Source organism: Prenolepis imparis, unplaced genomic scaffold, assembly GCF_030444845.1.
Source record: "Prenolepis imparis isolate NDT839.2.m4 unplaced genomic scaffold, iyPreImpa1.0 SCAF_2, whole genome shotgun sequence".
Taxonomy (NCBI): domain Eukaryota; kingdom Metazoa; phylum Arthropoda; class Insecta; order Hymenoptera; family Formicidae; genus Prenolepis; species Prenolepis imparis.
This window is the reverse complement of record NW_028141160.1, coordinates 14,765,086-14,791,540: the sequence shown is the minus strand read 5'-3', so window position 1 is coordinate 14,791,540 and position 26,455 is coordinate 14,765,086. Positions and strand designations below refer to the sequence as shown.

Genomic DNA, 26,455 nt, shown 5'->3' with positions numbered 1-26,455 from the left:
GATTTGTCACCCCTAAGTATAGATGTGAAAACATGCTATCCGCGGTTTCAAGTTTATTATGTATTTTTTTCTTCTTGCGGAACGACTGACGGAACCGACAATTAATCGGTACGCGTTTTAACAAACCGCAATAAAAGATCACGAGATAATAGCTATGCAATCTCGTTTTATGTTTACAGGCATGCGCGCCTAGATACATCTGGTTCTCTGTGTCGCAACCAAAGTACGATCCCGATGACAATAGGTGGGGTAAAGAATCCACGGCGGGCAGCAGAAGAGAACCGGTGGGCACGTGCTGGGTCGTCGCTAATAACTTCAATGAATCTCAGGAATACTCCCCATGTCGCACGAGTGAGTTTTTGTTCAACATTTTTTTATCAAATCATTTCCTCTTAAACATTGAAACTTTTGATGAATTTAAAAAAAGCTGACATCGAATTTTATTCAATCGTTATTAATAAAGTTTGATGTCAATTTTTTTTTAATTCACCAAAAGTATCAATTCACTTTATAGTATTTAATGTTAAGTATTTTGGAGAATGCCGAATTAAAATTACATTAAAAAAGACAGTCTATTAAACGAAATAAATTAGGAAATAAGATTTTATAATCTACTCGCATCTGAACAAAAATATTATACATGTTATTTTAGTATCTCTCTTTCTCTATAGTCCAGAGAAAGTGACTTCTATCGCGTCTGTCCACTTCAATCGTTAACAAAACGTTCCCTGAAGACTTCCGTTCTTAACGAAAGCGACTTCGCGGTAAAGTAAACAAAGCACGAGCGAATGTTTAATTTCCACTCTCGCAGTCGTCGGTATCGAACTCTTGAGGGTGGTACGATTTATAGCGCGCGCGCCGCGTCCTCCTCCGAATATAGCTCCGGTTGATAAAAAAAAGAAAAAAAATATCTTGAGAGATTTTTGTATACTCCTGGTTCTCAGCGACAAGTACTATAAACAGTTGTAAACAGACGCTTTCAAAGACACAAAGCAGAACCAAACGCATCCTATTAGACGCAAGAAAGTAGCTTTTCCCATGTCTGGAGGTAAATTCTCCTCGTCCTCTTTTCGCCGAGGATCACACGAGGACGAATTTTCTCTGCAGGGTAACAAGGATGCAGCCAACATATGGCCGTGTCTCAAAGCACAGCAACCATAAATACGCCAAGTAACAGGATATTTCCTGCCGACCACATACATAGATGCCTGCGTGTTAATGACAAAGGACATATCGACTTTCGGTATCGCTTCACTCGCTTCGCACTGATTTTTGAAGATATCGGGTCTAATTAGTTATAACTTTCGATATTTACATTAGCGAATAGCAAATAGCGTATATCTTTCGAAATTGCAATCATATCTGACAACTTTAGATTATGTTAGAAACATTTATTTGACCAAAAGAAAATAAATTTCGATTGAGCATAATTCTATCACTATTTATACTTTAATACTCGCAATAATTTTTTTAAATGTCATTCGCAGATTATTAAAAATTGGAAAGTTTAATGAAAAAAATATCTTTCTTTCTGCCTAACATATTAACTCTTCTATCTGTATAATTATTCCTCATGCTCATAAATTTATTTAGTCCTACGATAATGATACTATAGTATTTGCTGATAATATTTTGTAGAAAGAAACACATTAACTTTTTATCTCGTAGTTATATTAATACGCGGAAATAAGTCGTCAACGCTACAGATATTTTATGAGAAGATCTTACTGACAATGAGCGTCCTATGAATTCTTAATATTCTTTTGAAAAGATGTCCCTAATTTTTTTTGTTTAAAGTCCATTCAAATCCATTCAATCAGTGTATAATTTATTCTTTTAATTCCTAATTAAAAAGATTCCTAATTAAAAATGCAAAATTATATAATGGGGAAAATTTTGTTGCATTGATGATACCAAAATGTCACGTTCCAGCTGCTCTCCAAATAAATATTATCAGAATTTATCGTGATACGCGAGCGCAAAACCTTCGCAAAGTGCGGAAGCGAACGCGTAGCCTCAATATGAGCTCATCGTCCAGAAATTCCGCGACGATCGCGCAATTAAACAATTAAAAGTCGAGTCGAATGAACAAACTGCTTTTCCCGAGAATTGTAGAATCTTTTTAGCGAGGCGTTAGATCTTACCCAGAATTTATAACGTAATGTTGACATTATATTTTGCCCCTTATACATCGGTCGAATTAAATCGTTCATTGTCGCTCATAAAATTAAATGTCTATTGCATGATTATTTATTCGGCCGTCCGTTGTGTATTGGAGAACTAAAGACAATAGCAAAAACAATATATAGATATCTTTTTTTTCTCGTGGTTGTTATAAAAGAATACTCATAAATGAAGAGGCAGAACAAATTTTTGCATATAAATTATACATATATATATTAGAAATTCTTCATTCTTCTATTTAACGGAAACAATAAACCGCTTTAACTGAAACATAAACTGCTGAACAATTATTCTTACTTAAGCAAATATGAAATAATATAGAGTCTTGTTCATAATCATAGTAATCTATATGTGAATGCCACATCATTATAAATTGTAATCTTTTTCTTCACGGAACATCACAATTTACGTCATATCTATGTCATAAAAATAAATTGAAAAACTGTGCGGTAGGAAAAACAATTGCATATATATGATATTCTAGTAAATGTCTTATACATTAGTGATGCATTTAATGAATAATAATAAGTGCTTACTGACATCACTGGTGAACGTATTATCGCGCATCCACGCGACGTTATCTGTGTCACCACGAGAGATTATAGATTCTTCTTTATGAAGAAAAATTTATTAGATTTACTTTCATATTATATATATTAATATAACAATTAATAAATTAAATATAAAATTATTTTTTCATAGCAAAATATATACAATATATTTTTTTGGAAATATATAAATATTGTATTTAAAAAAATAGAAAACTCTAAAATTCTAAAAATTTTTAAAAATATTATACGTAATTCAAATGCTTAGATTTTTATTTTTAAGCTTTTTTCTATTTCTTATTTTTTGTACGATCTGTATGATATGTATGTATATGCAGTTTTGTTGATAAGTTAAAGAGAATGATTATATGTGCGGTTGATAGCGGAATACACAGTATATCTCAAATAATCTTCGAGAAATGCAATTACGCGGAAGTCGACTGAATGTCACACCATCTACAGTTTGATTAGACTTTATGAGACTAAAACGATGATTTGATTGTGTTTTTGAATTCATAGCATTCTAACTAATATCAATACATTGAAATTTTTTAATAAATATAATATTCCTATTTATCATATAATATTACATGAAAAAAAAGTATTATATAAAGTAAAACTGATGAATTTTATAATAATGTTCGTTAGCTGTTTTTTTATCATAATTGTTATATTCATATATTTTCCAAATATAATTGTGTGACATATATTGTTACGATATTTAACGCTTTCGAAGCAGATAAGGACATATTATGGCGCAAGTGTAAAGTTTAAATATAAGAAAAGAAACATTTTTAACGTGTGTTAATAAAAGGAAGAAAACAACGGAGACTTACAGTAAGTGCATTCCTCGATGAAAGGCGCCTACTAGCTCAAGTGGCTGGGAGGCATTGAAAAAAAAAAAAAAGATAATAATTGGAAGGCGCCTCTCGGACTAACTTGGCATCGTTGTAACAAGGCCAATTAGTACTTGATCCTACTTGAATTACGATCGACCCACCAATCTCCAGAAGCAACATTCTTCCTTTTCCATTATTGTTGTTTTATTAGAATAGTTTTTTTCAGACATGAGTAACTACGTATCGTGCATATTTTATTTCGTACAAAAATATGTCAATCAATTGTTTGAACAGATTTTCCACTTGATTAATTACAGGTATAAATCTTTAATATCATGCAGCAATGATTAATCTTATGACTATTGATTATATTATAAAATATAAAAAATTATAATTATATATGCGATGTAAGATTGAACGATCTAATTATATAAAATTGATGTAGGAATCAATATGAGGATATTTATTTTTACTGTAAATGCGGTCACTTTATTTCGAAATAAAACAAGTGACCCGATAATGCATACTGAGGATACGTAATCGCCCACCGACACACGCATACGCGCACGTGGAATAAGAATTACAGTAGTTCCATTCATTCCCGTAACTCGATTAAGGGTCGGTCATACAACTCGGGCTCGTCTCCTGCAATGCTCTGATTTTTTTATTAGACGCTTCAAAATTCGTGACCAAGATCATATTCGCAATTTAAAATCTTTTATCGTTCTTTTTATTTACACTGCCAGATTCGAGTATGACAAATTATTGTAGCTTCAAATCGTTGTTTGAGTGAAAGAGTCGTACGTGTCTTTTATTTTATATTACTTCATGATATATCCGAAGCTCATCGAAATCAGAAAGGGACAGTCGTGAGAGAGCGACTTTCCTTGTTAGATAATGAAAAAATTTCTCTCTTCCACTTGTCGTTGGTGTCGACTCGAGTTTAAGAGCGGAGAATGGTCTCTTACCGACGAGAATAGCATCCTTGCAAAGCGCGAAGAGGAGACGGATTATAAATAGATGGACCATCGACACGATATCGTGGCCGAACGTATTCGTTGTTACTTCACGGATGATACCATTATTATATCAATTATACTTATTCGTCAATAAATAATAATTCTTATCGCGTTTAACATTCATCGTCATACTTAAAAATTAGCCAATTATCTGTGGAGTCTCTTATTGATTTTTAATAAGATTTATTTTAATATTTTACCGGCATTTAAAGGCAGTTTCTAAATTTTAGAAAAAATAAGGACTCGATTAAATAAAAAATTTGCCGAATTATCTCTCGTCTTATATCTGCTTTTTCGTTACGCGAAGCAACCGGATCAACGAAGACGACCGGATTGATGTAATTGCGTGACTGACAGCTCGTCTAAAGTGAACGATCGGCTGTCAAGGGGCCCCGGGCCCCGTTGCTGTCGCCCTCATAACGTACATATGTATGTATGTGCGCGTATATAGAAGAAAGTCGGGTCCTACGACGAGCCACCGGATATTCTCACATACTCGCGCGCATTTTCTTGCGAGCGCAGTGCTGCAGTTCGTTGCAGCAGCCGCGTCGGAATGGCACTGACCCTGTCAGTCGACTTCTGTCGGCTGTGGCCCGATAATTTGCTACTTGCAGATAGCATTGGCGGCTAATTACAGGATTGACGCGTCAACGGTTGCCTTCCGTAATATCTTATGTGTTTGTTCGTTTTGCTATTTTTTTATCATAAAGTCGATTTAATTATAAAACTTGTAAGAAAATTAGTTAAAAGATATAAGTATGAATTCGTGATTCTTTGGGCTTTAAATAATTTTTCCTCGATTATTTGTAATCTCCGTAGTGCTACTTCTCATTAAATCGAAATATCTAAAATTCTATCCTCTTCTGTTAATTGCATAAATTTATTTTTAATTAGCAAAATATTTTATATGCATTATGCATATAAAATATTTTGCTAATTAAAAATAACTTGGTTGTACGATATTAATGGCATCGATTATAGCATCGTTATGATTACATCTAAGTGAATAAAATTGCTATATTATTTTTTGTGTATGAGATTGTCGTCATTTGTTGCATATACTGATAATATGATAATACTGATAATAATTATTAACAGCGATAAGTTACGAATACATATGAATATATACTAGAAAGGCAAAGAGATTTTATCTTTTGAAAAGAATGAATCGAAAAGGATTGAATATAATCAATCTGCGTAGATAATCGCATTTCTACGAGATGACTCAATTATTGTATATTGTCAAATATAATCTTCTCTCATTTATACTCATTGTCAGTACGATTGCTCCGAACAATAACCCAATTTCTCTTCTTAAAGTGTTTCATTAATCGAGATAACGCATAATTCTCCATTTAAAATTCTATAAGTTTACATTCCACACATACAATTCTATTTTAACATAACATTGTTACTATATTAAATCTTGCCTAGCACGGAATTCCTTTTAGCAAAGTTTGTCGCGTTATCGCGATAATAATCAATTTCGTTTTAACGTACATACATATGATAAATAACGTACACATAGATAAATGCTAAAGTAAGATGCATACAGTTTCACATCCGAACCGAAAAAAATTTCAGTAAAATTATCATCTCACGGACCTCCCCGCTTTTATTACTATCCGTATCTAGAAATGCTGTCGCCTTATCTAGTTAACGAGCATAGATACTCGATGACCATTTCCCGGATGGCTCTGTTTACGATCCGTGATATGTAAAACATGCAGCTTGCACTTTCGCCTCGTCGCGTCACGACGATTCGGATGGAGAAAACGAATCGCGAAGGCGTCACGGCGAAAGATCAATCTGGATTTAATGATGCGTATATATACGCACTACTTTTGCTCGTGCAGCCGAGTCTTTAAGGCGATGCCACTCTACTTCCTAGTCGATAACGCGCAAAACTCCAGGAACATATGCATCTACGCACGCGACGAAAACGAATGCGAAACTTCCTTATGTAATACAGTGTTATAAAGTGTTCTGACGAATTAAAAAGTAACAATAATGAAATTATTCTCGTTTGAACTTTTAATAATTTTGAGACAATTTTGTTTTAAAAAAATATTGTTAAAAAAAAATCAGAAATGTATTAACATTTTTATAATTTTTATTGTTATAAACCAATATTTATATTTTTAAAAGTAAAAAATATCATTCAAATTTCTTTGTATGTCTTATTGTGTGTTTTGAACTTCTGATTTTTAATCAATGATTAGAAAGTCACGAATTATCATATGCAAATTGCGCAAAAAAAGATTTATTTAAACTGTATTACTAAGATGTAATGCCTTGTTCGAAAGAATCAAGAACGATATAATATAATTGTTTGTTTCCGTTTTAGGATACTGGGGCTATCACAGGCAGGGTTCTTGTCAAGCTGGTTTAGGAGCCGCGATATCTAAGGTCAGTCAAACAATACTTCACTTTCTTACTTATGATGTATAAAGAATAATATTGTCCCTTTAACTTTTTACACACTAAATATTACCACGAAAAAAATATTAATTAAAAAAAAAGAACTTAAAGTCAGGTACTTTTATATTCAGTTCTTAGATCTTAGAATCTAGCGCCTTATCTTAAGCACATCATCTGACATATTAGAAATTATATTATTCTAAAATCTCTTTAACGGTTCCGAGATGATACAAAGATCTGCATATAGCTTAGCGATTTAAGCGACAACCGAAAGCGCATCGCGTGAATGTAAATACGGTAACACCGTAGCGTGTCTCGGTGGTTGCGACGTCCTGAAAGCATTAAGAGCGAGGGGATGCTGGCGAGGGCCGAATATGGCCAGGAATGCGAATTCCTACCTCACGCACCTCCGGACATTCGTATTCGTGCCATGGCGCATCCGCGTACAATACAGTGGAGCCAATCGTCGCGGCTTTCTCTCTCGTATACGATTGTCTTGTCCGAAGCTCCGATTCTCCGGCGACCGACAGAGATCGCGGGGCCCGAATGGGCCAGAACCGTAGGCGTCTTCGCGCGCCTTTTGCTCGCTTTTCATTCGAGATGCGATCTCCGGCTACGGCGACGTGGGATGTTTGTTGCACCTGCATAATCTCCACGCGCTGATATGCTCACTTCATCTCGCGACCGACAAATGCAATAAATATCGGCAACAGCCCCCGACAAATCGGTAGCTGCTGCTTTTACCTATCGACACAATGATCATTATCACTTAAAAATTTTGGTGCAAAGTTTCACGATTGTGCGAATCAGAATTTTTATTTTTTCTTTACGAAAAATATTTAGATATATACTAAAGATGATACTTATTGTTAGTTCGATCCTTCAATACAGTTCATATTCAAAGAGCATATAGTATATTTTCTATCTAGGATAGATTTTTTTAATTAACTTGCTGTCACAATATAAAAAGTTTTATAATTGAATATTATTCTTTTAGACAATATTTTTATATCAATTTTCAACAAAATTTGATAAAGAAATTTGATAAGAGAATAAGAAAATAATGTGAGTTTCAATTTTATTCGTTTAAATATTTAAACATATCGAATCTCGAAAATATGTATAATAATCTTCCTTCTTCCATCGTTCAAGGAGTAAAATTGTTTTACAAGGCATGTGTCGATCTTTTTAAAACATTAACGATTGCATTGCGATATATTTTTACATTGCCACACGGAGAGAATTTTCTCTTATTCACCCTGAAAGTCATGGTAATCGTGGGACAATATGGAAAGAATTTTATGAGAATTTTTCTGATTAATATTTATCACAACAAAAAATAATAATATCTATCACAATAAAATATAAAATATGTTTGATTAATTTTATTATACTTTTAGTAAAATTAATCAAACATATTTTATATTTTATTGTGATAGATATTATTATTTTTTATTGTGATAAAAATAATAATCAGAGAAATTCTTATAAAATTCTTTCCATACTATCCCACGATTATCATAATTTTCAGGGTAAATTATAAGAGAAAATTTTCTCTGTGCATGTTTTACGAATCGTATATAATCCGCGATCTAATCTCTCTTTTTTACGTAGGGTAAGAAATCCTACGCAAGTAGTGTTATCGGGCTTCGATTGCGCCGCCAAAGAAATAGTAGAACAAACCCGCAGACACTCAGCCGATTATCTTGCCATGGATGTATAATTCAGAATTGCGCGGCTATATGGCAGATGTTTAATGCATGTCGCGAATCGTATCCGACTCCTAACTTGGTTTTAGCATTCAATGTTAATACTTTACCCACGCTCAATCCTAATCGCGTATATTGCACACTGCGATGTGATAATTTTAGATATATTTGATAGCTGCTTCAGACCGATTTTTTTTTAATTTTCTAACGATACCAAAAATAATAAATTTACACGATGATGATCTATGCCTCGTTATTATGTCTAAAGTGCTAAAATCTAAAAAAAATATCAAAGAAAGAAAAGATTGATATCTTTAATATTACTTTATATTATTAAATATAAAACTTTAATATTATTTTTTTTATGAAAAACAGATTTCTCTTAAATATTTTATTATAAAAATAAACTTCTTTATTTTTTTTTTTACATACTGATATCTAGTCAATATGCTATTTAATTCTGATTCGAATTGCGGTAACAAAATGCGATAACAAAACTAGAATATATTGAGTTGACAATTTTTAATGACGAGTTGAATAAGTTTGATTTTTCATCGCATAAAGCCATGCCCTTCGCCTTCCGATTTTTTTTTTATTTTCTAGCGATACCAAAAATAATAAATTTACACGATGATGATCTATGCCTCGTTATTATGTCTAAAGTGCTAAAATCTAAAAAAAATATCAAAGAAAGAAAAGATTGATATCTTTAATATTACTTTATATTATTAAATATAAAACTTTAATATTATTTTTTTATGAAAAACAGATTTCTCTTAAATATTTTATTATAAAAATAAACTTCTTTATTTTTTTTACATACTATGATATCTAGTCAATATGCTATTTAATTCTTCGAATTGCGGTAACAAAATGCGATAACAAGACTAGAATATATTGAGTTGACAATTTTTAATGACAAGTTGAATAAGTTTGATTTTTCATCGAATAAAGCCATGTCCTTCACCTTCCGATTTTTTATCGAATAAAGCCATGCCTCTTCTCTCTCTCTTTTCGGGAAACAAACGCTATTGTACGACACAACTCGCTACAGAATTCTCGTGTATACTAAATCCCGAAGAGCGTGATTTAAGATCCTCTCGATGTCATCGAGAACAGAATCGACTATCGATCTTCACGTTAAACCGCCCTTGTTACTTAAACCATTATCAATCGTTGTTGTACCTGGTACTAAGGTTTATCGGACGGACGATCTAGACGAGATCGATCGATAGCCGATCGCTATCAATCGATGTGACTCGACTTCCCGTCCAACTTGGTGCGCAACTCGCGATTCGACGATTGAAATATATGTTCTTGAGCTTCCTTCGTCCGAACTTATTCTTACATTGAGACTCTCACAGAGAAATCGTTCTAAATTAGATTCGAATCGATTGATAAGATCACGCTGTCCTCTGATTATTTTATTAATCCTTTTTAAACGGTTCAACTATCCAATTTTTTATTACTAACAATAAGACTAATGATTAAAATAGCGCACTATATGGACATGTGTATATGTGTGCACGCATATATGCCTGCATAAATTTTACTATATTTTCTCTGGTTCCTTTTTTATTTTACCGTCCATACATATTTGGCTACGCGGTTATATTTCAATCGCGGATGGGGGGCTGTGTTTTTCCCTTTTTTTTCGCCGTTTACTCTCCAACTCTTTTCGATCGGCGCCAGAATACACAACTCGTGCCAGTCGTGTTTCGTGTAGACGGAGCGCAGTCTGACCGCTATTGTCTCGATTGCAAATTTTTCGCGTGTATAAGTACCGGACTCGAACGCCACTCCATGGGGGGTACATCGTGTAAATTCTCTTGCTCTTATCCTCCCGCCTCTACGTCTTGGCGTGTCGCACGAATCTCAACGACAAATGCACGTATTTGCTTACTACTGTTTGGCTAATCTGTTGAATGTATGATAGCCAAAGAAATGGCGCAAAAAACCAAGAATATTTGAATATTAATATAAAATATACTAATGCAGAAAAGCCCGAGTAAATCTCTTTTTTCTATTTGAGACATTTACAAAAAAATTATAATTAAAAATATTTATACATATCTAAATGTGTTAGAAATAATATAAATGAGTTATATGTGTAATGAAATCTTAGCCAATATTAAATAATTTACGAGACAAATATATAAACATATCTAAGAGATAACAATTAACTAACAAACGCGTACACATTTTTAACTTTTTATTCACTATCTATTCTAATTACTTCTCACACGAGGGGATGCATCGATCATTGTCTTCCCGCTTGCATGGATCGCGAGATCCGAAAGACGGACGAGTCGACCGGCTCGACCTCTGATTCACCTTTCGGCACATCAAAAAACGCATTCTTCGAGTTCGACGAGCAGAACGGCTCGATGCGTCCCTCGGCTCTCAGTTCGATGAGAGGGGCTTAGAAATGGATGGCGCCGGAACATAAAAGTTACGGCTGTTGCACCCGCGTCGCCGAGCACCTACATCAGGACGCGAATCGTTGCTGGGCGTGCACGTGACTCGGTTGCATGTTTGACATTGTTTGGTCGACGAGGAGGGTCCATTGTTTCCTTACCGTGCGAATCGCTTTTGGTCCGTTGTACCGACTCACAAATATTAATATTTGCGGGACAATAAATAGAGGAGACATTGTGTACTGAAATGCGACGAGTTTGGCGCCATCCTGAATCGTATACACGAGTGTACGAATAATAACATCGTTTCAAGTGCTGATAGGGATTTTAAAACACACACGAATAAAATGTCTATCTTGTCTAAAAGGCTTCGAAAGCTTTTATACTAACATGATCATGCAGTTTAGAAATACAATCGTTTTTTAATTCCTCCGCAGAGTGGAAAGATAATATTTAATGACACTTTATCTTCTTATCAAAGAGTTTTTTGTATATCTAAGCAACGCGTCAAGGAGAATTGGAGTCTTGGAAAATATAAAGCTGTATTAAGTAATCACTTTTTCGACTTGGCAAGCACTATGAACAGGATATGTTAATTTTACTAATCAAGTTACATCCTGCCTCTTAATGCCTTAACACAGTTCATTACTTAATATCTTATCAGGAGACATAACGTCAGTGAGACAGCTAGAATGTTAATTCGCTCGATGAAAAAAAATAACGTTCTCTTACATCTTACTTCTTTTTCGTGCATGTCAAGTATAAGGCGAAGAAATTGTGTGGATGCTGGTTTGGTTACAGCGATTAAGAGGAACGCAGCGGATACGTTTTCGCTGGATTCTGATAAGCAATCGCGAGTCCATTAGGACCAACGACGGTCTGTGATTATACCGGCAGTCGTGTTACGAACAACGACACTAAGCAATAATTCTACCGGAATCGAGAATTTACGATATCGAGTCAATGCATTTGCATCGGATTGTTCTGTGATTGTAACACTAAGTGAATTTTCGCGACCGGAGATACTCGCAGTACTTATTCAATGGAGATACTATGTACTCTCTCTCGGAAGCTATACATTTTACAAAATAAAATTTTAAAAATTCTCTTCAAGCGACAAATAAAAAATTTAAATAATATAAGCAGTTGTCACTTATTTCTGCCATAGAAGAATATTTATGATATGCATATAGAACAAAATGCTGGTCGAATCTCATATCTTTTTTTTTTTTTTAATTTTCAATACAGAAGGATATGTTAGAAGGAAGCTAATATACTTTGTAATTTAAGGATCACGCGAAATAGATTTTCTACCATGATAAAGATATTAGTAGCTGAATATTAATGTGTTAATCACTTCTTCATGGATATCTATTTCCACCTCTATCTTGGTTGAATATAAAACTGAAGACGAGCAACCGTTCGTTATCGCGACACTCGAGAACGACACGTCCTGACGAGGCGAAAAATTGGCTCCACCAGGGAGAGAGACTTCTCGTTGTCACGGTGACATTGTCTACGTACGGTTTAAAACGTACATATATATATACGCGCGATGTCTCGCCGTCGGTTATGGAGAAAGAAATCGGAGGGAAAGAGCGAGCGGTCGCAAGGAAGGCAAACAGCAGGAGAGTTTCAGATGGCCATTTAAGGCTCGGACATTTCGTTCTGTCACCGTGTTCCGTGTTCAACGTCGTGCGAGGAGGCCACCTACGCGTTGGTAGGATCCTCTCGACTACGGTTGCATTGTTTTATAAACGGCCGTCGTTTCTCTGTGATAAGCAGAGTAAAACGAAACTGGGCACGCTCTCTGTTCTTCGCCGTGAAGCATACACCTTCGCCACCAGTGCTACGACAATGTCATTCGCTTTTTTATGGCGTTTCTACTAGCATCTTTTCTCTTATCTTTGATCTTCTTTTTTAAAATATTTTTATTATGTTAAAAATTGCAAAAATTTCTTTGGCTGTTCAACAGTAATGAATCTATTTTATTGATCATATTTATGTCTACACACGTTTAAAAATAATTTTCTATTTCAAATTATTGTTTTCTCTATTTAAGTTATTACTATTTTTTAAAATTATTACTTTTACTTTGTTTTATAATTTATTATTTTTTTATTATTTTTATTATTATTTAAGTTATTATTACGCTAGAGTATTTGCTCCTTTCTTGCTAATACGCTGAGAGAATTTTCTCTTAGAATTTACTCTAAAAATCATGGTAATCGTGGGACAATATAATATGAAAAGAATTTTATGAGAATTTCTCTGATTAATATTTATCACAATAAAAATAATATCTATCACAATAAAATATAAAATATGTTTGATTAATTTTACTATGCAGTTTAGTAAAATTAATCAAACATATTTTATATTTTATTGTGATAGATATTATTATTTTTATTGTGATAAATATTAATCAGAGAAATTCTCATAAAATTCTTTCTATACCATATTGTCCCACGATTACCATGATTTTCAGGATAAATTCTAAGAGAAAATTCTTTCTGTTTATAAGTATATTATAAATTAGCTATGAAAAGTCAAATAAATATTTATCAAACTATTGCTCTTTAATTTATATTAATAATCATGATTAGAATTAATCATATTATCGCTATTGCTACTAATATACTTCTATATTCCATGTTATATATTTATATGTGTGTGATATTTTTTTCCATTATATGATATATTTATCCATTCAAAATCTTATTAACTTCCCTGTGCATTTCTTGTGTTACGGAAAATAATAATGCAATTTTATATTCGTATCGGTAATATAAAACAACTTTGACCATTAATAATCCCTGGTACCATTATTCACTGCAATTGAGATATCGCGTGTCATGAAGAGGGAGAGATGCCACGAATGCATCACTGCGTAAAAATGGAATCTCGTGTTACACGCTTTCATCCGCAGAGCATATTTTTATTCTCTTTCTTTCAATGTATTACATTAACGCATCTTTCTCGTTTTCCATTTAATCCGTAGAAATTGCATCTTATTTCCTCGTAACAGCGTATCCTTCGCGTGGGCGAATGCATCCGCGCGTGGGTGCATCCCGAGAGAGTGTAACGACATTGTCACGCAGTTAACACTTTGATCCCGGCGATATTTACACGAAACCTTGGCAAATGCCAAATGAATTTTTAAAGGGATTTTAATAGTATTTACATTTTTTTCTCTCTCAGCAATGTTCTTATAAAATTTATTGAAATTTACTTGTGCAAATCTCTCCATTGAATTTCATCTATAAATTCTTTTATCGATGTAGACATGATTTTTTTTTTAATTTTGATTTCTTATTTTTTTATAAAACTAGAACAACACAAGCGCGCCATTCCTCGATTTTATATAAAAAAGAATGATATTTTTATATAAAGTTTGTTTAAACTTGATTAATATTTTTAACAGTTATCAACTAATTTCTGTCAAAAAATCTTAATCGCAGATAAGGCATTATAACATATTATTTACAACATATTACTATTTTAAATTTTATGACGTATTGTTATTTTAAAATTTAATTAGCAAATTAATGCTTTATTAATATTTTTGACAGAAATCAGCTGATGTTAATTTGCTAATTAAAGTTTAAAATAATAATATGTTATAAAATTAAAATAATATGTTTTCAATAATATGTTATAATTCTTTAAACTCGATTAATATTTTTGACAGTTATCAGCTGATTTATGTCAAAAAATTTTAATCACAGATAATGCATTATAACATATTATTTACAACATATTAATATTTTAATATTTTTAACATATTATTATTTTAAAATTTAATTACCAAATTAACGCTTTATTAATATTTTTTTACATACATCAGCTGATTAAAGCGTTAATTTCTTAATTAAATTTTAAAATAATATTATGTTAAAAGAATTTATATATATATATATATATATATATATATATATATAAAATAATATATTTTAAACAAAGTGTTATAGTTCTTTAAACTCGATTAATATTTTTTGACAGTTATCAGCTGATTTCTGTATCATACTTTTTAACATAAAATCGAGGAATGGCGCGCGCTTGTGTTGTTCTAGTCTCTTTCTAAACAAGGCATGTTAAATCGATTTTCGCAAGTATTGTTGCTCCTTTTTCGCGATGTTGATTAGCTGATTCGATTTGCGTTGTGCGTCATATTTATAGCATTGAAAGGCTGTCATCGCGGTCATCAGGGTTAGCAATTTGATAGTTTGTCCGAAATAAAATAAAATAAAATAATAATGTGTTTTAAATAATATGTTTTAATACTTTTAATTCGATTAATATTTTTAACAGTTATTAGCTGATTTCTGTCAAACTCACTCTATGCCGTAAAATATAAGCGCCATTCGATTTTTGTCGCTTTTAAATATTAAACATGTTATATGTATAATAAGTATACGAAAGAGAGAATATGTGTGTATGTTCTCTTTCTTTAATATCAAATTAATTTTGATAAATTATTCTCGCACATTTATCTAATATTTATTTACAACTTATTTTTATTTTATTTAAAAAGATATTTGTTGTAAAATAAATTAATATTTGTTATTATTACTATTTTCCTTTGATATTTTTACTTGGAGCACGTTTCGTCGCTCTCTATCTGTCTGCTCGAATCTCGTAACGCGAATGACAATAAAATAACCGTACATTAACAGTACATTATATACCGCAAAATATGAGTGTCGAGCCAATTTTCGTCGCTGTCAGATATTTAATATACTGTAATATAATATATTGTAATGTAACTACATATGAGAGATAATGTGTTTTTTTTATTTAATTTAATTTCAATTTAATTTTGATAAATTTATGTTAATAATATTTAATGTTTTGTTTATGGTTAAAAACATTATAATGTACAGTACAGTAATATTTATAATTATTATTATTTTTCTTTCAATTTTTAAGAAAAGTATAATTAGTTGATTCTAATTACTGTGACTTTTTTAAAATGTTCGATCAAAATTTTAAGAATTAATTAAACGACATAAAAGGCAATATGTAAAAAAAAATAATAAGAAAATATTTTGAATTTATTTTATGTTAACATAACATAAAAAATTTTTCGGGAATTAAAATTATGTTCGAATTTTTATTATGTACATACATAATTTTAATTCCCGAATTTCTATTATGTACATAATTTTAATTCCCGAATTTTTATTATATACATAATTTTAATTCCTGAATTTTTATTATGTACATAATTTTAATTTTCAAAAAATTTTATATTATAACAAAATAAATTCAAAATTAATATTTTATCTAGATATAATTTTAATTCTGCGTTTTTAATTATATTATAGCTTAATAATAATCCGTTGAATTATAAATATGTCTAAACATATAATAATAATTTCTTTTCTTTTAGTATCAATTAAATTTAGTAGAATTTTTATGATGGTGTTAAATAACAAAATGACGTGCTATATTAACTGTCAGAATATTAACTTTCAGAAAAATAATTGTATTGGCACCATCTTATTATGCAATAAAATGATTATGTAAAATAACATAATGAAAAATACAATCTAATAATTTAAATGAATGTATCGTAGAAGGCATATTATGAAATTAACGAATGTGAAGAACGATACATATTGTTGATTTTTCGTACAAATTTTGGATTGTAAATTTTGAATAAATTTGTGTTTATTATAATTATATTGTTTTACATATACATGCAGCCATTTCTACAGACTACATAGGATTAGGGAATTTAAAATTTTTGCTTCAAACTTCAACAAAATTTATTTAATGGATAATGTCATGCATTTTGACAACGTAAACATCATGATTTGATCTGAATGTACAATTGTGTGAAAACACAGTGTTTCCTTCCGTTTTTTATCTATTACCATTCATATTGCACGATCTTATCATGTAATGTACTTGCACATTGAGGTTTTCTTGCGATCATTCATGTAGATCGCATTCATGTCGATTAATATGTATGCAAGCCGTAATCTTCACTACTTCAGCATTGCCGTTAGGTGGGTGCGTGGGAGTGCACCGTTACAATGCGTAAAACATAAATGCATCGACGGCCAAGTACGATGGTTTATAAGGTCGCGACCTCGATTATAAGAATTTGTAACTTTTTAATTGTAATCTTTTACCACAAAAATATATAGCACGAAAAACCGTCATAATAATTATAATAACAAATCTAATTAACAGATTAATTAATTATTTCTTCTCAATATTTAATGTTCTCAAATTGTCTTGTAAATTTTTTTAAAATCTATTTTAAATATTTTTTGATTCTGATGTTTTAATTAATATTATAGAGTTTGAAAAATAGTCTATGAGTGAACGCGGACTTCCACAGATTTCACTTCAGTTTGATGGAAGATCGAATACAGTATCCGTTTCGTAAGAGTGCTAACTGTAGAAGTACTTTCGATACACTGCATGGGAATGACGGGCGCAAAGGGTCAACAGCATTGAATATGTCGACAATTTCGAGAGCCACTCGAGTTCTCACGTACCGATTCAACGAGGTCTTACACCGCGAGGAACGTTGTGTGAACCTCTCGAGATGGTTTCTCCATCTCGCCGAGAGTGTTACTTTAATAAGTTCTCTCCGAGAGATATAACCCGCGTTCCGGAAAACAGATAAAAATAAATACGATGTCTATTCGCAGAGAACACAAATGAAATTCTCGCTTTATTGTGTACGATATATTATATTTCCATTCTACAAAGTGGCTCATTCATTATGTCTCGCCTTTCGCGGGTATAATCGAAATAGCATCGATTTTTCCACTCCTTCACTCGGAAGTCGTCGACGTTGTACGAGTTGTAGGTTTTAGAGAATATGTTCTAAGTCACAATGTCTGAGCGCGCTGGTATTGTCGGTGCTGTCGCATATCGGTTGCTTGCCGTTTACGATGATTAATAATTTTTGTACGGATGCAAAGAACCATACCGAGAAACCTTTGTCTGGCGCGGAACACTGCGATTCGCGCACATTTAACGCGCAAGACAAATGTTGCATGACAAAAGCACGGTTACTTCTATTACGTATTGCAGTCATAAATAATGCATGTTGTACGCGATACCACGTAAATATCCTTTGGTGCGTGTACTTGCTACATTTGCTATCAATTTATTTTTACAACTCCACATTCCTTCCATTTCAATCTGTTTGTTTCATTTTTTTTTTTTAATGATTCCGATCAATTTATATACAATAGTTCAATTATAATTATTTTTATGACTTTTCAACACATTTGAAAATGAAATACTTCGTAAAATGAGATATATTTTATCTCTATTCGGTTGAATTGATTTTTCATATTCAAGAGATCGCTGCACTTCGTATCGAGAAGTCTTTATCGCGAAGGTCGTCGCAGTTTCTCGCACATTTAATATGCGTGACGCGGTTGTGTGCAACGCGTGCAGTAAATGTACGGTTTGCATACATATATATACGAGCGGTTGATTTATCGCATGATGGGCTCACGCACGAATCTTTTCTTCTTATCTGCGATGTTATCTTATAAATTTGAAGAAAAAGAAAAATTAAATTTTCGTGACGCGTTCGTTTCCTGGTCTGAACCACTAAATATTATACGTGATTGTTTATTATATATTTTCTTTTTTATTTTGTGAAATATTTCATCTTCAAAAAAAAGAAAAATATATATAATAATAAAAATACATATAATAATAAACAAACTTATAATAATAAAGACAATTGAAGGCAAGCAAAAATGTTACAAGAGATAAATTAAAATTCTGCTTTATAAATTATTATTATAAAGTGAGAAAAATGTAAATTTTGTAATTTCAACATTTCTCATAATTTATTTCAGATAAATTACTATTTATTTCTTTTCTATTTATTTCAGAATGGCGAAAAACTTTTTATAGGAGCACCGGGCAGTTGGTATTGGCAAGGTAAGATTTTTAAATCAAATTTTCACTTATATAATAATGTCTGTACATATCTTAGGACGTGTGTGAATACTGGCCAAGAATCTTTCTTTTAAATTAACATCGATATATATTTGTATTATTTTTCTTTTTTCAATAAAAATTTTCTAATCAACGACGTGGTGCGACTGAACGAGAACGGCGAAGCGGATGTTGATTAGCGTTAGAGAGCGATTAATAGATCTGACTAATAATTCAGAGGGAAATTTCGTTTAATAAATTACAGGTCAGATATATTCGATCGCCACCGCCATGAGATTGAAGTTTGTAGCGACGATGTATATCACCGAAGCCGAAGCATCAGGTATCGCGAACATTTGCAGGTCCCCTGTAACTAAAATACTGTCCATTTTTACCTTTTTGCCCCCCCCCCCATTTCTAATAAGCCTACTATTCTCTCGTATTGACGATTTCTTATATGCCAAATTAACAACGTGTTTTGCTTGTTGGCTTTTTCCGTGAATGCGGAAAATCAAATTATTCAATCGAAAGCCGACAATAATGAAATTCGCGTTAATCACAGGAAAACGTCTTCGGAGGAAAAGATGAGTAACTCGAGAGAATATTTTCCACCCTCTTCACACTTGCTTGGCAGTAACTCTAATCATTTATCACTTAACATGACGCTTGTTATTAATCATATAATTAAAATCGATGAATAATCACATAATTGAAATAATCAGCCCGTTCACAAACTTGAAAAAATGTGTTAAAATGAATTAGTTACCCAATCATTCCCTATATGTGATTGGGATAATTCAGGCTCTCTCTCTGTATATCTCTTACTTTAGGTATAATATTATAGATTAAATACAAATGAGAAATTTAACAAATATTAAAAACTCTTTCTGTGCTTTGTTTTTCTGACGAATAAAACTCGGCCGTAATTTCGACGATTAATACGCTCTTTTTTTTTAATTACTGCCAGATAAGTGGTGGGTGATTTCTAACAGGTGCGGGCCCGCTTCTTACAGCTTCAGCAAGCTACAGATGCAGCAAGAGCCGCGGTAAAATACGGATATCCAACTAGAAAATTATAATACCTTTAATCGGTTGGAGAGTTTGCACCAACGCGTTGCTACATAGTGGCGACTGCTTGACATTAATAGCGAAAACAAATGCTAGATTAATGATAGAAAAGCTTGTTATTCCCGTGTTTAGCACATGTTATTTTCACAAAGTCTTGCATATAAAATTAAATATATACGCATATGTACATATGGTTTCTTTTGTAAATTAATGTTGCGGAGAAAATAAAAATAATTTCTTTTAATCGACTTGTATATAGCTATCTGTTAATTAAAAATTATTCTTCGCACGATAGGACGTTTGAATCGTTTAATTGCGCGATGATACTTTAATATGGTACAAGATTTTGTGAAAGGATTTCCTGACTGCAGCAAAGATCGAGAGCCTTTAAAGGATTTTCGATTATGGCCGCGGTCATGAATACGCCTGCATTTCTATCAAGAAATATCTCTTATTAATATTATGGAAACATTTTATAGGACAAGCGTTTTCGCAGCCTTTGAACAGTCGATCGAGAATAATGTTCACCAAAGAGGGCCCCGCGAAAGAGGATGACAGTTACATGGGTTATTCCGTGACGACAGGAGATTTCGTTGGGAATGGCGACAGTGGTACAGCGATCGGAGTTCCACGTGGTTCCGATCTTTTGGGCAAGGTGTGTAACAAAATACAAAAACATATAACGATAGAAAAATAATAGAATTGTAAGAATCTTAATTTTAAAGGAATATTTTAGGAATATTTCAATTCAGATGCAAAAGTGCAAGAATGCAAATATTTGCACAGTACAATTTAACAATTTCCTTTAAGAAATGCAAGTATATATGTCGATTCTCACAATTCTAAAATTCTAAATTATAAGTGGAACGTTGCAAACATGACACATTAATGAACATTTTCGCAGCAAAGATAAAATTTAAATGGCAGTAATGTGTGTGTCTGTGTATGTGTCATTGCGAATGTACGTAAAATAAATATTTTAAGATCAATTCAGATGTGCAATAATGCAAATATTTGCACAGTTACAATTTAACAATCCCCTTTAAAGTTAAGAAATGCAAAGTATACATCGATTTTCACAATTCTAAAATTCTAAATTATAAGTGGGCGTTGCAAACATGGCATATTAATGAACATTTAATTTCACAAGAAAGATATTTAAATGACAGTAATGTGTGTGTCATTGCGAATGTACGCAAAATAATTTTAAGATCAATTCAGATGTACAAGAATGCAAATATTTGCATAGTACAATTTTCTTTAAGAAATGCAAAATATACATCGATCCTCACAATTCTAAAATTTTAAATTGTGTTACATATTAATGAACATTTAATTTCGCAGCATAGGTATTTAAACGGCAATTAAAGTAATGTGTGTCTGTGTGTATTATTGCAAATGTACGCAAAATAAATATTTTAAAATCAGTTCAGATGTGCAAGAATGCAAATATTTGCACAGTTACAATTTAACAATTTCCTTTAAGAAATGCAAAGTATACATCGATTCTTATAATTTTAAAATTTTAAATTGCGTTAAAAACACATTAATGAGCATTTAATTTTGCAGTAAAAGTAAAATTTAAATGATTGTAGGTGATACTTTTTACATCAAACATGACGAATCCTCGAAATCTCACTGGCGAACAAATGGGCGCTTATTTCGGTTACGCCGTGGCTTCCGGCGATATAGACGGAGATGGGTTGGACGACCTGATAGTCGGTGCACCCATGTACACAATTCCGGATAATCCGGAAATGACCATCGAGACCGGAAGAATCTACGTTATCTATCAAGGCGACGGCGCGGAAAAATTCCGCAAATTCGATATAAGGTAGCGAAACTTTACAAGTACTTTAAGAAGGGGAAGAAATTGTGTATTATACATATTTAACATAGAATGCGTATGGGGAGAAGATTTCCACAAAGTGAAAGAAGCGCTCTTACATTTCCGTTATTCCCAAGTTCATTAACGACTCTGACCCGAAGGATTAAATGAGTCCTGCATCGCGCGCAAGTTCGTTGAACCGCGGCGATAAAGTTTATCGTTATCCAGAGACGGCGAAAGCAACCGCGGACGTTTCGGCTTGTCACTGGCTTCTCTGGGGGACATCGACCGTGACGGTTACGGTGACTTCGTCGTCGGCGCGCCCTACGCTGGTCCGAATGGCCGTGGTGCCGTCTACATTTATCACGGCTTACGGACCGGAGTATTGGAGAAGTATTCCCAGGTGATCCACGCGGAGGATCTAGACAATCCGGTGCAGACCTTTGGATTTTCGGTGGCTGGTGGCCTCGACCTCGATGGTAATATCTATCCGGATCTGGTAGTCGGTGCGTACGAATCAGGAGCAGCGATGTTCTTCAGGTTCTTATCAATTTTTTCCCTTCATTTAAAGCCTGATGTCAAAAATGTCTTTATGATGACGTCGAGTTTTGAATAAACTTTACGTTCTTCAGGTCACGGCCAGTGATCAAGATGGACTCTTACGTGACCTTTGACTCTGAATCCAAGTTAATCTCTTTGGATAACAGAAACTGTACGCTTTCGGATGATACCAGAGTCACGTGTCTTCCGCTTAGAGCTTGCTTTAGGTATTCAGGAGAGGGTGTTCTTACCAGGCACAATTTTAATATACAGTACGTACTTGATGTGAAGAAAACGAAGAATCCGAGGCTATTCTTCCTTGAGTTGGAGGGCAAGAACACGATGAATCACACGATCACGGTCGAACGCGATCGGCAGTTCTGTCGCACAGTTCAGGTAAGTATCCGTTTGATTTTAATATATAATATAATTTCTCTTTGCAAGAGAAAACAAGAGATTTGCAACTTTTGCATCATTCTTGAAGGTCTACGTGACTCCGAATATCCGCGACAAGCTTACATCGTTGGATGCCGAGATGCGTATGAGTTTGGAGGAAGAACGAATTCCGGACAGTCGCCGTCGTGATCCGAGAATGCAGCTGAGACCAGTCCTTGGCGCGACGACCTCCCGGAAAGACACTCTCTCCATCAGAAAGAATTGTGGTCCCGACAACGTCTGTATACCCGACTTGCAGCTTAGCGTAAGGTCTAACGTTGGTAGATACTTGCTGGGCTCTGGCAAAAGACTGGAGCTTGAAGTTCTGGTGCAGAACGCGGGCGAGGACGCTTTCGAGGCAACGTACAATTTGCAGCTACCGGCCGGCATCGATTATATCAAGATCGAGCGTATCGAGACCCTGGAGATTCCCGTTCACTGTTCCGCGCCCAAGCAATCAAATAACAATACTCTTCGCTGTGATATCGGAAATCCACTGCCGCAAGATAAACTGGTGAAATTCAAGGTGCTACTTCAGCCTGTGACATCACACGGGATGAAACCTATCTATGAATTCGACATGCAAGTCAACACTACGAATCCCGAAGACCACATCACCACCCATGACAATAGCCAGCATCTGTCTCTGCCGATCTGGATAGAGACGGATTTGCGTGTCGACGGCGAAAGCAAACCCAAGGATCTTTATTATAATCCCGACAATTACACTGCCGTGAATATTACGACGGAGCTCGAATTTGGTCCAGCGGTGACGCATAATTATACGATTCGCAATCAAGGCCCATCAGATATCGTCGAAGCCGAAGCATTTCTCGTGTGGCCCGCGCAGACTTTATCCGGGAAAGAACTGCTGTATTTGCTGGAACAGCCAGAGACTGTGGGACCAATCGCTTGCGAACCTGCTAATGCAAATTATCTTAGTTTGAAGGTACGTATATAAGACGGAAATAACTAAAAATTATTTTGTTAAATTATGTTTGCTTCCCTTAATTATAATGAATTTAATCATTTAATTATAATGAATCTGAATAAATAAAAATTATATACAAAAAAATATAATATTTTATAGCGTTATATATTTGCATAAAAATAAATATAAATTCATACCTCAAAATTATAATTAAGACAATTAGATAATTATAGATTAATTAATTATAGATTAATTTTTTATTTAAGTATAGTTTTATAATTTAATCAGTTCTTGAATGTATGCAAAGTGATAATGTAAATTATAATAATGTATTGCAGTTGGATCAACGCAAAAAAGTACATTTAAATTACCCCGACTATTCCGGCGTGATCCTGGACGAATCGCAATCAGGCAGAACGATCAATGTCCAAAGAGGCTTCGAGGTGAACCGCAACAAAGCGAGTCAGAAAGAAGAAACCGAGATCAATAGCGGCGATAGTTCGAATATTCAAAAATCGCGACATTCTTCCTCTTCGTCTTCCTCTTCTTCCTCGTCGAGCGTCGTCACCGAAAGTAGGAGAATTCAACTGAACCCAACGGGAGAGAAACCCGACGTTCTCACTACGACATATACGCACAACGCTTCCGGAACTAGTTCGGTCGGTACCGGTGATTTGTCCAGTAATCGTAGAGTCGTTTTCCATACAGAATCCGGTGGTGGTTCCACAACTTTAGGCGGGGGATTCCGCGAGTCCGAAAAGGAATCTTTCGGCTCTCGGAGATTACCCGATCTCGAAGAGCCTTACGAGACTCGCATGAATCATTCCGTTAGAGTAGAAAGTCATTGGGACGAGAGCGATAATACACAAAGTGGACGTACGATCTCACCTTCGGGAAGATTTGATTCGGTTTTGACTGAGAGCGAGAGGCGATATCAGGACTTGCTGAGACAGCAGGAAGAAATTCGCTTACGCCAGGAAGAGAAGACTCGCCAGAGGAAGCTGCAAGAGGAGACAAGCCTGCAACGTCAGCGGGAAGAGCAGGAACGTATCATCGCTTCGCAACGTCGACGAGAGGAAGAGGAGCGGCGGCAGGAAGAAGAACGACTTCGAGAAGAAGAGGAACGACGTCGATATGAAAACGAACGGCGAGAAGAAGAACGGCGAAGACAGCAAGAAGAACGACGCCTGCAGGAAGAGCGGGAACACAGGTACAACTATAACGAGGAAAGGCGCTATGGCGCATTTGGAGATGATCGCTATCAAACTACGGAAGATTTCATCACTGGCGATCGCGAAGAGACGGTTGGAGGACGAGAATTTGGTTTTCGTTTGCAGAATGTGAGTTCCACGCAAGAACTGGAACGGTTCTTCGGCACATTGACAAAAGACGCGGCTGGTTATCAGATATATAACAGGCAAGGACAACAGTATGTACAATTCAAGGCGAGATTCAGGACGTCTGCCGACTGGAAGGAATACATAGAGTTTGAGGACGGCTCTATGTTCCCTCTTCAAGATCGTTACGGTGGACAGAGTTATGTCACAGAATCCACGGAACCTCGCGACAGTCGATTCCTCAGAATAGAAGGTCAACTGCTTATCACTCCGGATAGTAAAGGTTACATTTCTCTGAAGGATGGCCGTAGATTCCCTCTTCAGGGCTCTTACACGTATACCGAAGAAAGAAAATATACATTACACGGTCCACACGATAGCTATGCTGACAATCAGGATCAGAAAACTTACAGTCAATCTTGGCAAGAAGAATCTTCTGATCGTGGTGTAACTTCAGACGCAAGTTACGAAACCAAATATAATACACGTACGCACGAGGAGAGACGAACGGAAGAGCGAACAAGCAATACCAGAGTCTACGGAAGAAATGATCGATTTAATCGGGATCGAGTTAACGATGATTTTTCCACCGAGAGACCGGACTCCGATCTTGCGGGCTCGAGACACAGACGCGAGAGCGACATGATTGACGTTCAAGAGTTCAAGAAATTCGAGCGACTACACAGGCATCGGCGAGATGTCGAGACGGATGACTTCCTGCCAAATGAAGCTGCATTTCAGAATGAAGATTATTACGAGAATGATCCCGAATCCCAGGAACCAGTACGGCCCTGTGACGCAGCGAAATGCGTGATGTTGCGATGTGTGCTGGGTCCATTGAAGAAGGATCAAGAAGTCTGGATCGGTGCGAGGTATCGCGTGGACGCTAAAACCTTGAAAGAGGTGGCCTTTAAGGAAAAGGTGAAAGTATCGACGAAGCTGGTGGCACGTGTCACGAAGCAACCATTTATCGGTACACCAGCCGAGCAAGTCATCAGGAGTGATGAAGTTATCACGAACATCGAACCCAGCGCACCACCTTCCGCTCCGGACATCATTCCAGTATGGGTGGTAGTTCTGTCGGCCTGCGCAGGAATGATAATTCTCTTGCTGCTCATCTACTTGCTTCATAAGGTAATGTAGTAATGCACATTTAAAAATTTTTTAAAATTGTTTTGTGGAGAAATTTTTATCTAAACATAGTGATATTAAATTTGCTAATTTTGCTAAATTTATTATTCAATCTTCAGTATTGA

The 26,455-nt window shown here is 34.4% G+C and overlaps 1 protein-coding gene across 2 annotated transcripts in view; it reads left to right on the top strand.

The window, feature by feature from the left end:
• The window catches only part of If (integrin subunit alpha inflated), a 67,316-nt gene that overhangs the window by 39,771 nt on the left and 1,090 nt on the right, over nucleotides 1–26,455 (top strand). The window contains exons 5-14 of one of the 2 annotated variants that reach the window (XM_083058397.1): nucleotides 180–351; nucleotides 6,938–6,999; nucleotides 19,015–19,063; nucleotides 19,326–19,403; nucleotides 20,608–20,783; nucleotides 21,724–21,962; nucleotides 22,185–22,496; nucleotides 22,589–22,892; nucleotides 22,981–23,880; nucleotides 24,201–26,333. In XM_083058397.1, the coding sequence (XP_082914523.1) occupies nucleotides 180–351; nucleotides 6,938–6,999; nucleotides 19,015–19,063; nucleotides 19,326–19,403; nucleotides 20,608–20,783; nucleotides 21,724–21,962; nucleotides 22,185–22,496; nucleotides 22,589–22,892; nucleotides 22,981–23,880; nucleotides 24,201–26,333 (4,425 nt within the window). The remainder of the gene's footprint in view (nucleotides 1–179; nucleotides 352–6,937; nucleotides 7,000–19,014; nucleotides 19,064–19,325; nucleotides 19,404–20,607; nucleotides 20,784–21,723; nucleotides 21,963–22,184; nucleotides 22,497–22,588; nucleotides 22,893–22,980; nucleotides 23,881–24,200; nucleotides 26,334–26,455) is intronic. The other variant, XM_083058400.1, reaches the window with a different exon arrangement.